The 13,283-nt window shown below is 32.5% G+C and overlaps 2 protein-coding genes across 4 annotated transcripts; one reads left to right on the top strand and one right to left on the bottom strand.

Annotated features, from left to right (window-relative positions):
* The first annotated feature begins 235 nt into the window (after nt 1–235).
* Nucleotides 236–4,720, top strand: LOC128558473 (uncharacterized). 3 transcript variants are annotated; one of them, XM_053547874.1, is made up of 5 exons: nt 240–544; nt 2,158–2,370; nt 3,030–3,120; nt 3,945–4,203; nt 4,429–4,720. In XM_053547874.1, exons 3-5 carry the CDS (start codon nt 3,087–3,089, stop codon nt 4,502–4,504), a joined length of 369 nt encoding a protein of 122 aa, XP_053403849.1. In that variant the 5' UTR covers nt 240–544; nt 2,158–2,370; nt 3,030–3,086; the 3' UTR covers nt 4,505–4,720. The 3 variants fall into 3 exon arrangements, with proteins under 3 accessions (XP_053403850.1, XP_053403849.1, XP_053403848.1); XM_053547875.1 differs by lacking the exon at nt 2,158–2,370 and having other exon boundaries at nt 236–544; XM_053547873.1 differs by lacking the exon at nt 240–544 and having other exon boundaries at nt 554–2,224.
* Nucleotides 4,721–9,372: 4,652 nt separating this feature from the next.
* On the bottom strand, nt 9,373–12,994 carry LOC123554574 (uncharacterized). The gene is made up of 4 exons (XM_053547077.1): nt 12,578–12,994; nt 11,232–11,376; nt 10,831–10,899; nt 9,373–9,902 (listed from the first exon to the last, which is right to left on the bottom strand). The coding sequence occupies exons 1-4, from the start codon at nt 12,773–12,775 to the stop codon at nt 9,373–9,375; spliced, it is 942 nt and encodes a 313-aa protein (XP_053403052.1). The 5' UTR covers nt 12,776–12,994.
* Between the last annotated feature and the right edge of the window lie 289 nt (nt 12,995–13,283).

Genomic DNA, 13,283 nt, shown 5'->3' on the forward strand with positions numbered 1-13,283 from the left:
ATAGTATCCACTGGGTTCTCATCGCCGTATGAATCTTTTAAATCTAGTATAGAAAACTGAAGAACATAATAGAATTAAAGATGGAAAGAAAGTAATTGTGAATAAATCATATTTCATCAATCTCGTGACAAGGGAAAGCAAATATTTATATGCATTGCTGTGGATTACCGCGTATAAGATATAAATATAATGTGATATAATTTGATAAATTTAGTTAATATTTAATCTACGACACACCTGCCGTGTATAGAACGTATCGAAGTTGTATATATAGGCTTAGTACTTGTAATTAGTAAAAGAGATGACTGGAGATGTTTATTTATATCTACAACAAAAGAAACGTAGGATCATCAGCAAGAGTGGCAATTTCAATACATTATGAGGTTATTCCTCAAACATGCACTTCGTAAATAGTTCTGCGCATAAAAATTGTGAACACATATCTAAGGAAACCCAGGATAATAGAACGTATATAAATAATGTCTTATTAAATTCTAACACACAATAGTTTAGACGGAGGATCAGACATAAACAGTTTTGTAAGGTAAATTGTGAAATTTTTACTCAACTTTATACAAAATTTATATGATATGTTACTATTAAATTTTATACGATTGTTGAATAGAAAAATAATTGTATAAGTATTGTAATTAAATGACATTAGAAATAATTTTTTACAGATTATTTTCAGGTTTAGACTTGAGCTCTGAAAACCTGTAATGAATATAAACAAGTCGTATAGAATACATTACGGACCGCCGATTTATATAAGGGTGATGTAATAGAATACACTTATTGAATGGCTTTTCGGTCAATAGTCTAAACTGTTGCATCAAAAATTATTGTTTGCAGTTTTGTTTTTTAAATTATTCACTCATAAGTCCAGTAACTTGGGTTGAATATAGACCAGTTATGTAGCACAAAGTACAAACCCACGATTTATATATTATTAAGTAGTTTTGTAATAATATGTGTTAACATTCCAAAAGGACTTCGATTTTATTCTAAAAACAGATAAAGCAATTGTCCAAGTAGATGTTATATATTTTGTCATGGTTAGAAAATCGCTACTTTCAATATTACACATGAACTTAAACAGTTAGAGCCTTTAAGGGAGGTAATAATAAACAATGGATCAATGATATTTTCTGCTATGTTAATTAATACTCAAACCTTTGGCAAATATTTGAGAAAACAATCGTCAAAAATATGTTTTAAAAAGAAATGGACACATTTTATATTTATTAAAAGATGTGGCAGCCACATTATGAGCCATTCATAATCAGGGTAATGTGTGTCTAAAGATTCTACTCTTACCTTTACCATATTTGTGCTGAATACTGTTTGTGATTGTATATCTAAATTGAGTTTAATATGTTAGCTTCTTATTAATTTTATTTATGTTAAATTATAAGATTAAATAGGGATAATATTTTTTGAGGTAAAATGTTGTTAAATATATCTGCGTTGACATATTAATATAACCCCGAAAAATTTCGAAATAATTTGCACACTGACTATTTTCTCAGGTTATGTTGTTATCGCTCTTAGAAAATGGTCACGATATGCAACTTATTTTTGAATATTACGGGATGTATTAATAAGTTAACAAAGCTGTATATAGATATTTCATTTTGTAAGGGAATAGCCACTGGTGCTTACCACATTCTACATATGTATGAATAAATGACATTTATTATCATATGCATCCTCCGAATAAGCTGAACTTTATCTGATCACGTTATAGAAGCAACCCATGATAATGAAAACTAGGCTGTGTTCCTATTTATTCACATGAATATTATTATAATGTTTGTAATATTTTTATAATGTTTGTTATAAAAATAAAACTTTGGCATAATTCACAACATTTTAGAAATTATTCTTAGACGAACATCATTCATAACAATTCTTTTTCAGAATATATATTGCAGGTTAATGCGAGTTTAAATTGTTTTAAGAGTATACATTTAAGACTTTTAGTTTAATGCACGTACATAATACGCACTTAATTTTGAGCATGTATTATTGTAGCAAAATGAAATGGCTCTGGCATCCTGAAATAAGCATTGTCTGAATATACTCTATTGAACTATTAACTAAACAAAGCTGTAAGATAACATTAACCGCTGTCTGTACATGTATACTGCATTTCAGATCCATTATTTCTTTTTAAAGCGCTTTGATAATTAAGGAAAAAATGGAGAAGAAAGGGGAGACTGGGGTACGGGTGAAAATTTCGTTTTATTAATATTTGTGGTGTCTACATTGCTCATTATCACCATTATTACCGTGGAAACGTCCTCGCGGGCTCAAAGTCGTAACGCTTTTCCGAATGAGGAACACGTGCTGATTGTATCATATGATCAGGTGGGTCTCGCAGAAAACCTAGAAATATTCTTATTACAGCATATATTATAATACATGTTAATAAATGTGACCATTGTTTATTATGGAAATGTTAAATCTTATTTTTTTTTATTATATGAATAAGTACATTGACGGAAAGTTAGCATATTTAGACAAATACTATAAGTGTGATTTCTTTTTATTATGATTTTACAATGAATACCATCTTGAAAATCAAGAGCAAATCGAATAAAGTATTAACTACATCAACTGTGACGTTTGCCGAGGTATCACCACCGGCTACATGATCTATTTATCAAAATATCCTATATGAAATGATTTTGATAATTGTTTACAGCATTGTTAGTGTAATATGTTTATACTTGCTGGTTTGAACTTGGTTTGATAATTGTTTACAGTATTGTTTATCATGGTTTTACAATGTATACCACCTCGAAAATCAAGAGCAAATCGAATAAAATATAAACTTCATCAACTGTGGCGTTTGCCGAGGTTTTTCGTACTTATGCGAAACAATATATCTCTCAGTCCTACGGTCTTCGTGATATATTCCTACGCATAAGAACTCAAAACACGGGTTATTCTACGGTAAACCACACTTAGGAACTTATAATTTCTTAAATAAATTAAGTTCTTAAGTTTCCTTTTATGTTTTCAAGAATAAAACAGTGGGAAATGAAGTATTTACGGACTACACTAATACCTCTACTGCGCAAATGATTGGAATACCAAGTGAACTCGTCTCGAAGGGTGAGTCATCTTCTGGGTATAACTAGAACACATCCGCTGACTGTCTTCTTTTTTAAAGTGTTGTCAATTCGCCAGTTGAAATAAAATCTTTACATGATATATATACTAACAACTAACTCAACACTGTTTCTTGTTGTCATAAAATGCAGTTTTGAATGTACAGATTCCATCATAACTTATGATAACGATTTGGGGGATAAAGAGTGAGAAATTGTGCAGAATTAACCGGTTTAAACTCCACAGTGTTGTTTTGCCATTGACCATCCCAAGGCGGTGCCACATTGTGTTCCTTAAATTTTTCATTTTGTCCTTCTTGTCTATATGTTATATGCGCTTCCGGGAATTTTACCCTTAATATTGTCTCTGACTTTTGTACATATATGCTAGTCGTGCATGCATCCATACATACAGTTTTATATTCTGTGGGACTTCGTCCTTGGAGCATGGCAATTCGTTTAGGGAATGTTTTTATTGTTTTTTAAACATGTATTCAAAACTTTATTACAAATTAGACGGGGGTAATACTCAAATAAACCGACTAAAGTACATGCGTGTTAATGTCTGTATCAGCATCTATATATTTCTTGCTTAAACCAAAATGGATCAAAGACAATGGAAGTGGACTTTATCACAAATATATTTTTAAGAAAAGAAGTAATACAATTGTATAGGATTTATTTTAGTTATTGTACAAAAGGAAAAACAAATCATAGCAGATCTATATAGTTGAAGGTCAAAATATTCTGGAAATCTTTGTTCAAGTAGACAAATATATTGGTAAATATTACATGTATATTAACATGATTGCTTATTTTGACATTCAGGAACATCTCTAGGGCACCAAACGAAAACAGTTGAAATAGGGAAGGAGGAAACTTTGCTTATTCTCAGGTCATACCTGGCACACACTACAAAATGGAAAGATATTCTGAAATATGTTAAACAAAATATCGGCCAACTTCCTCAAGCAGCAAAGAAACTGTACCGGACTGCCAGTGCGAAACAGCTGCGAGACAGGATGACGACAAAACTTGAGAAACTTATATATCAGCAAGCTGAAAAGATTGAAGACAAAGACATATGGTAACTTGCACTAACGTTATCGTTTTATATTTATTGCTGTGGTTTATCCTTCAATCTCCCTCAATAATGAACATAAAGTGTAATTTGTTTGTACGTACATTTTATAAATTATTGAGTTACTGGTCAATGAAAAAAAAATGTATGGTTAAATGCCATTTATTTAAATGTTTGAACACAATTCCGTTCCATCACAAAAACGATATGTATTATCATATTTCTTCATAGTTCAGCAATTCAAGATATTCAAATGATGGAGAGGATCCTGGTTAAGAGAAAGCTGTCTCAGCCAAAGAAAACATAAGTGATGATTTTGCAGCTGATACTCAAAGCAATAAAGAGGACACAGCTCCTAACCAGAACGGTTATCAACACCAAAAGAAGAATACGTTGATAATTGATATAATTCGCGATAATCTATCGGGAAAAAACTGAGACAGCTTGTCGTCAGCAGGAATGAATCAGCAGTTTTTGTATTGTATTTCTATTTAGAAATAAACATGAAGTTTTATAAGAATGATTTTGTTTACTGTTTTCATTAACATGTATAATATCAATTAAAACCACATTTCACAATATATCTTGCAGGAGACAACATTTTAATATTTATTAGAGACGTGTTTTATATGACAGGCCGTATGTTTAAATGTTTAAGTGGATAGAGTGTCGGCCGCTCAATCCAGAGGTGGTGGGTTCGAGCCCTACTCGGGTCACGACCATGACTTCACATATGACACCAGTACTGGTTTTTCCAGGAAGCGGACTCGAGAGTGGTTCCAATAAGCTTGAAGCTTTAATCACAATCGAGCCTAAACAAATTAGTATAAACTAATAAAGCGGACGTGACGGCATCATTTATTCGGAAAAAATCTAGAATAGTACTTGGTAGCAGGCAAGCATCTGGCAGTCTATACTATCCCGTGATAATCAGTCAACGAAGCTGTCTTTCTACAGCTTAAAAGATAGGTTTTGCTGTAAAATAATTCAAAATGATAACAAAAATGAAAAGCAGATTGAAGCCGATTTTAAAGTTGGCGAATTTGGAAAAATGTAGCAAACGGACTATACATTTTAATTAGGCAAATAAGTGGAAAAAGGTATATCTACAACTAAAAACGTTTCATGGAAAATGTACTTTGTGGAATTTTTTCTACCCTCATAGATCTATTTGTACCATCACAAATGTAATTTTCTCATAAGAATCTAACAGAGGACCAATATGTCTAAGTTTGCAGAATAACATTCTGCTACAAAGATGCTTTGAAATTATAATATTTAAAAATTCTACAGGTTAGAACAGTGTGTTTGTTGTTTTGGGTGGTTTGGAAGCATAGAATGTAACCAAGCAAAAATAATAACAGACATGGTTTGGCTAAGCCTGTTCATGAGACTTAATGAAACATGGAACACCTTTCAAACCTTCTGGCGCTGTAAAATGGAAATAAAAACACCAAAACCAGCAATGTTTGTTGGCAAAAAGCACAAAAGAGAGTTAGTAACAATATATATATATATAAATATAAAGAAATAAACAAAGAAACTATGCAATCCAGTTTAGTTTATTCACTTTTTAAACTCTTAGATATATTGGGTTTGCCAAATACCGGTTTTATATCGTTAACGTTGTATATTCTTCCCGGATAATATTGAAAACAACTTCCGTACACAGCTTGAAAAAATGTTTGTATTTACACAAAACGGCCTTGTTCTACTTACATATACCGGGTTTACAAGTTTTAACATTTTCTGTACACTACATATTAGATCATGTCGCATTCCACAATTTCAAATCTGAATTAATCGTACCTATTTCAAGCACGTGTTTGAAGTGGTTAATATGTAGGCATCCTGTCTTCATAGAATAGTTTTGAGTTAATACATAAAAAGATTGCTTCATATCCGGGTCTTGCATTTTGAGAGCAGCATGTAAATTAGTCTATCAGAGCATTTCAACCAAGTATAATAATGCAAGTATTTGACATGAAAGGTAATGATAAGTGTAAAATCCACACGCCCACTAACATTTGCTCCACGTCACTCTTTTCAAATGAATACTAAATGCATTCATAGTTGTTACTTATTCAGCATTTACGCAATGTTTTCAATATTGTTTAATAAAAGAAACAAAATCTTTTGAAGCATTGTAATACTGTCAAATCATAGATCATTTCGTGGGCATGAAATTTCGTGATTTTGTTCAAAACGGCAATTTCATAGGATATGAATTCGTGGATTTTAACTTTTCAACGTAAAATGAATTGGAATTTTACTTGTTCGCTGGGATTAAATTTCATGGATCGACTCAACCACGAAATCCACGAAAATTAGACCCCCACGAATATAATGATTTCACAGTAAAAGGTCGCTCCATATATGGAACTCAATGTTGTTTGTGATTATATAGGTTCATGGTGTCCATGCATTGTTATTTTGTGTTTAAAAAGGATTTATCAACAATTCTAAAGAAGGGTTTCTATAACGTAAACAGAGCAAACAGTATTGAAACAAATCTGAAAGCCGAAAATGTTATGGTTAAAATTTAGTCATTGCAAAATTGTTGTTTCCGAGTGGCCTGTTGCATTTAATTCGTGTTAGTCAGAAGTGATATAATAATAAAATCTGTAAAAATATCCTTTGGAAGCAAAGAATGCAACCAAGAAGAATAATAGCAGACTCGGTTTGATTGAGTCTGTTCATGAGAGGTTGTGAAATGTGCAACACCTCTCACACACCCTAGCACCGGCTTAAGCGGAACTCTATTACACATATGTTGAATGGACTCCATGATTCCAAAGGACCAGAAAATATAACAACACTAGTATAAAGATAAGGTATTACATGTACATTGTAGTTCATAGCCTATTTTCTGGAACAATTAGTCCAAACAGGCATTTAGGGATTTTATTCACAAACAATTCCATGGAGATTATCAATTGTCTATATACATAACTTATATGACTTTATCCGATAAGTGATAGATATTTCTTTAAAGTACTGCTAGATCCTATTTAACGTACATCAACGTATTGATTAACACGACACCAGAGGTAAGGGGCATGCTAGCCTATAAACTCAATCTTTCAATCCTTTGGGCTAATTGACAATCAATTATTATCATAAACCCTATTAGCAACCTAACACCTAACAAATGATAACTGATTACATTGAAAATCAGTCAGTGCTTAATGTGATTGAAAAAAAATAATTTTATAGTTAGATAGATTACGTCTCAGATAACGTAATTGTCATGTTTAAATGAATTGTCGGTATAAGGCAGTGTAAGAACAAGGATCAAATTAAGGTCTTTGTTTCCTGCTTGCTTGAATCCAGGAACTGAGAATACTTTAGGGGCTTATGCATGATAGTAAAACTTTGGAAAACCTCGGTTATGTCTGTCTTATTGAAATGCCATATGATTTTAATTTTTTGTTGTCAGTGAAAATATTAATAAATTCGGAAAGTTAAATGTGGATGTTAATGTATATACTAGGGTAAATAAGAAGACAAGAAACGCATGTTATAATATATTACCACATATGCAGTAGAAATATAACAGGACAGTTGATTAAGGTTTGATGTTGTCAACAATTAAAAAAAGTAAAACGGATTTCATTGAAACTGTTATTATTACGCATATAATAAATAAAAACACAGATCTTCATAACACAAACGCATGTACACTAAAGTCTTACATATTATGTCGTAATATATTCCGTATTTACAAATTGTTCTGAACTTTATTTGAATTCAATATAAAAGCGTCGGTATTCAATTAGATTTGAAAATAATGGATGAAAATAAGAGTTAATTTAATAACGGTTTCCCAATACACGATGACAACACCTGTCATAATTTGAGTGTAGTTATTACATAGTTCTACGGAAGTGAAATCAATCGATTTTCGGTTACTTGCATATTTCACTTACAAAAAGACTTTAAATTGTAATCCACTGGATGCAAATACAATTAGGACAGAACAGGACAGAATATAGATCATTCATAGCCTGCGTGTTGTAAATTAAGAATGTATATTTTTGTCGTGCTTGGAGTTCTATATTAAAGACTCCTGAAATAAGAAAACCATTTTTCATAAAAGAATGCTAGACACATTTTCATTCATACATTTGTGTATTATATACGTTCTTATTCCTTTTAACTGACGAAATATAACATAAATTTCATGGAGTATATTTAACTGCACATATTTTCTGCATTTCTTTTACTGTTTTTTTGTACCTTTGGGCATTGAGTTGGTTACATTTGTAATTAATCTTTAGACTTTTAACGTAGAACAATTGTATGTATAGGATCATTATAAGACCGTGCTGATCTTGAACTATGTGTACATGCATAAAGAGATTCACAAAACTGAAGCTGCTTTTATCACATTACAAAATTATGTGTAGATTTACAAGAAGCGAGCTATCTGATTAAAATCACAGGACAATTCATCCTAATCTATTTTTTCTATTTCATGTTTTTTCCATACGTAAAATGTTGTTGTCTCTGCAGTGTATTTTGTTGTATGTTGTTACGGATTTTATTAGCTATCACAACGGCTTGTGACGGCTGAAAAATTATCCCCGTACTTGGATTCAGTGTTTGTTATATTTTCTGGTCATTTTGGGTCATGGAGTCCATTCAACACATGAGTAATATAATTCCGCTTAAGCCGGTTCTAGGGGGCATGAAAGGTGTTGCACAATTCCATTACATGTCATGAACAGACTCGATCAAACCAAGTTTGCTATTATTCTTCTATGTTGCATTCTTTGCTTCCAACGGACAGTTATACAGAATTTATTATCTACTATCATTTTTTATAATCAAATGTTAGGACCTACATTTATTGGTTGCAGATTTTTTTTTAATGCAATTGATAAATATGCATTTGTTTCATTTATGTTGACATTGTATGACAAACGATATTTATTTTACTGAACCACGTAAACTTGGATTAAAACCACATGCTTCCATTTGACTTTGACTTCTCTCAGGAGGAGAAAACATTAAAAATGATATGCGTCCAAGGAGTTTTAACATTGTGATAATTCAATCTATTGCGTTTTCTATTTATGTGAAAAACTCCTGAGAATTTCGTTGTAGCATATATCAATAATTGAAAAAGACAGAAATTGTTGTATAGCTGTCAAGGAACGAAAGCCAATACGTTTACCACAATGAACACGTAACACCCCCACCCCGCACCCAACCCTCCGTTTGGTAGATGGTAATCACGAGATGAAGAGCAATAACCAGATAAATTAAACTAACCCCAAAATAATTATCTCGCGTGTACTTGAGATACGTTATGTTGCTAATTTTTACAGATATTTCATCACCAGCTTTTAATTCAACTAAGGAAGACACATAGCTATTGTACAAATTGAAATATTTGCTTTGTGAAACAGTACGCGATTGAATATTTGAAACTAGTTCTATGTCCTCTTTATCGAGAATCTTGAATTTAAAAATGCTATGTTTGATTGGTTTTGTAGTATCTTTGACATTAGGCTTTCCAGTTAAAGGGTCACATGGCTCTAATAACTCAACAAAAGAATGAACAAAATATGTCCCGTCAACAGGAACAACCAAGTGTCCATTTCGGTATCCAATGCCATTTCCTTGAAACCCGCCGGTTCTACGCAGTTCTTTGCCGTGACACCATTCTCTCACTAGTGTCATATCACTGCCGGTATCATCTGTAAAAAAGGAAAACTTACGATTAAAATTAATTCTGTTCCTTATTCGTGTTGAATATATTATGATACCATTCGGAAATTTTCATGCGATTATCCTCCGTATACAATTTCGGCATCCTTCAGCCATAAAAGAATTTTCATAAATACCAGAAAATATCGGATTCGTATATGTAAAACACGTAAAGGAAAGGAAACTTCCAATTGTCATTACGGGTTCCCTACCTTATGTAAAATGATGTGATTTTAATAGGTGCATTAATGTTATTTCACATTAGATTTACCATCGATAGAATATAAAGCTAGGAATCAACCATAGAGTACATGTGTTATTAAATTATACCGATTTATACAGCGCCTTTTCATGATGCGCTTTACATATACTGCAGCCACTCAGGGCGCGAAATCATCCTCTACTAGTACAGAGTGACAGAGTGAGATAAAGCCCCCAGAAGAGACAGAGAGAACTTTTCAGATACAGACGTTTCCGGCTAACTTAGCTTAGCTGTTTTCGAATAGAGAGTCTGGTTCTTTAACGTGCCCGGTGTATAGCACCGATACACGCGAAGCCGTCTTTCCTGGAAATAACCAGTACAGGCCTCTAATTAGGTGGGAGACACTCAAGAGCATCTCAAAAATTTCCAGTGCCTGGACCGGGATTCGAACCCCGGACCTCTGGATTGACAGTCAAGCGTGTTACCACTAGACCACCGGCCCACCAAGAGTACATAATAGTGTGAAAATCATAACAATTGGTTGGCACAAATGTGCTTGGCTTTGACCACAACAACAAATCCTTTTGGCACATGAAATCATGAATGTCAAGGTTTAACAGGTAACTCTAATTTTATGTGTTCGTTGGGTCTATATTCAGAACAATCATTTTACGGTATGAAAATAATAGAAAAAAGGTCATCTTTGTATCGGATACCGGCTAGTGTCGTACTTTGCTTTGTCTTGACGTTTTCTCTAACAGGAATCATCTCAGGATCAATATCATCTGTTTAAAAAAAAAGTTGTCGTACTTACTTAACTATTTAGCCTGACAAATAGTATCATAAATTAGAATTCAATTACAAACATGTGATATTCAGTTCGACCCGAATGTTAAAATAAATATATGCCAAACATATCTATGTTACTCTAAGGTTAATACTTAAAATTTTATTCTTAAATACCTCAATTATTTAAACCATTGAAACGATTTTATAAAATATTGTAAATATTCGTACTTTTAAGACATTAGCATTGGTTATCACTGTTATGCACATTTATAGTAATAAGGAAAAGAAGATAGTAACATTTGTAACTGAAATATATGCAATGTTGTACTTTTGTTTAATGTGCCTGACTGTTTCTTCCCTGTGAGTTTTGCAGCTGGCTTCATTTTACCCCATTGTTTCTTTGTCTGTTTACACGATTCTCGCATCTTGCATTGTTCTTTTATTTCTATTTCGTCGTAAGTCTTTGCAGCTATCTAGAAAATATATTAGAAATCTTTCTTTAAAGGAAAGAGAAATATAGCCTTCTATTTAAGTTTTCAAAACATAATTCTTAAAACATTGAACGCATCGAGTTCAGACTTGATTCCTTTGACAAGAATTACATGCATATTTAGAAAAGATGCGTTATTTTTCAAAGAAAGCAAGATTTATGTTAATATTTTCCTACGAAAAGGCAAGATCGCTCGAGAAATTCATTATTGCCCGCAAACATTATCCACCGAAAATGGAACAACAGTTTTATAAGATGCCAAATTTTAAGCAGTTCCTATTATTAATGTGCTATGAAGAATATTCTAGAGCTTATTACTTGTACTTTTCTAGAAATCGGTCAATCAAAGGCTTTGCTTTACTTGTTTGGACGATAACATATTAGCATGATTTTTATTTATCTGCCAAGGAGGGCAACACTACATTGTATTTCATGTGGAAAGATTCAGCCAACTGGCAACAAGTATCAGCTTTATGAAGGACTATGTTAAGAACACACTCTTAAAACTTGAATTCATATTGAAAGTCTTGGACTCAACCTTAGCACTAATATTTCTGTCAATGTGTCGAAATAACAAACGAGCATGACTGTTTTCGTTTTATATGAGGTTTTCTTTTTTTTCTTTTTGGAAGTAATAAATTGTAAGTTCTTATTCATTGCTACATTATTTTAACAAGGAAAGTGACATTTTACGCTTTTGCAAATATTATTAACAAAGATATCATTTCGTTCGTTAGTAACAAGAAGATCCTTTGAAAGCATAACGCAAACCAAATGAAAAAAGATTCTTTTCATAATAAGTAATTAAATGTGTGTACTCCGTGTGTCAAAATAACAACAACACGAATACGGGGACAGATATTTAGTGCAATAACAATCATATCCTAGGGCCAATAGGACTGGCATTTTCTCTACATGTTTTCATTTCTTAACGTTTGTTTTCCATTACGGTAGAAGCACGCCATTTCAATAAAACTGGAGTTAAAGTAATATGAATAACTTTTGATTTTTTTTCTTGTAAATCTGGATCAGTAATTATCCGATGTTATGAATCTTAAGATAGTGCATACTGAGATTGAATGTTTTAAGTTTGCAATAAAACTGAAAAGAAAGACTTATTTGGTTGTTGGATTTCTTCACTGAAAAACTATTAAAAGACTATTGGATGTTTTAAAATTACTTACTCTTTCTACATACTCGTGTAACAGATCAGCTGCAAAGCCACATTTAAAATATCCATCCTCATTTGGCAAACAAATTTGATCATGTCCCATAGCTGTTGGCAAGTCAGGCATAGTCAACACCAATGCCAGCACTGTAGCTAGACATATAACGACACTGACTAGTAAAGCCATAACAGCAAACTTCAGCTTAATATCCATTACTTTGAATTAAAGTTTAAACTATCTCCGCTAGTTTAAGATCTACCCGTTTATACAGTTGTTAACGCTACCTGTCCTACGACTTGAATGTGTGGTTTTAAACTTTATCAGTGTTATTTATACTACCTTAGGCGGAGTTTGTGGAAACTGGTAACCGCCTCTATTTACCACACAAGCGATGAAGGCCTGTACATAACGCCAGAACAAACTTGTGAAATTTGACAATTCATGTTTGTCAAATCACGGGATAGAATTATGTACTTAGGAAAATACGTTAGTTAAGAAAAAATAAGTTCCCAAACGTGGTTTATCGTAGAATAACCTGAGTCTTTCGTTCTTATGCGTAAAAATATATCACGAAGGCCTATTGTTTCGCATAAGAACAGAAAACTCATCTTTCTACCTTTGAAAGGTATCGTGGCTGAGTACATCAACCTTAGAATTTTACACGAGATGCTTTTCGATACTTACAATTGCATTGCTGGGCATGGCAGCTTGATGGGCATTT

Source organism: Mercenaria mercenaria, chromosome 7 (genome assembly GCF_021730395.1).
Source record: "Mercenaria mercenaria strain notata chromosome 7, MADL_Memer_1, whole genome shotgun sequence".
Taxonomy (NCBI): Eukaryota; Metazoa; Mollusca; class Bivalvia; order Venerida; family Veneridae; genus Mercenaria; species Mercenaria mercenaria.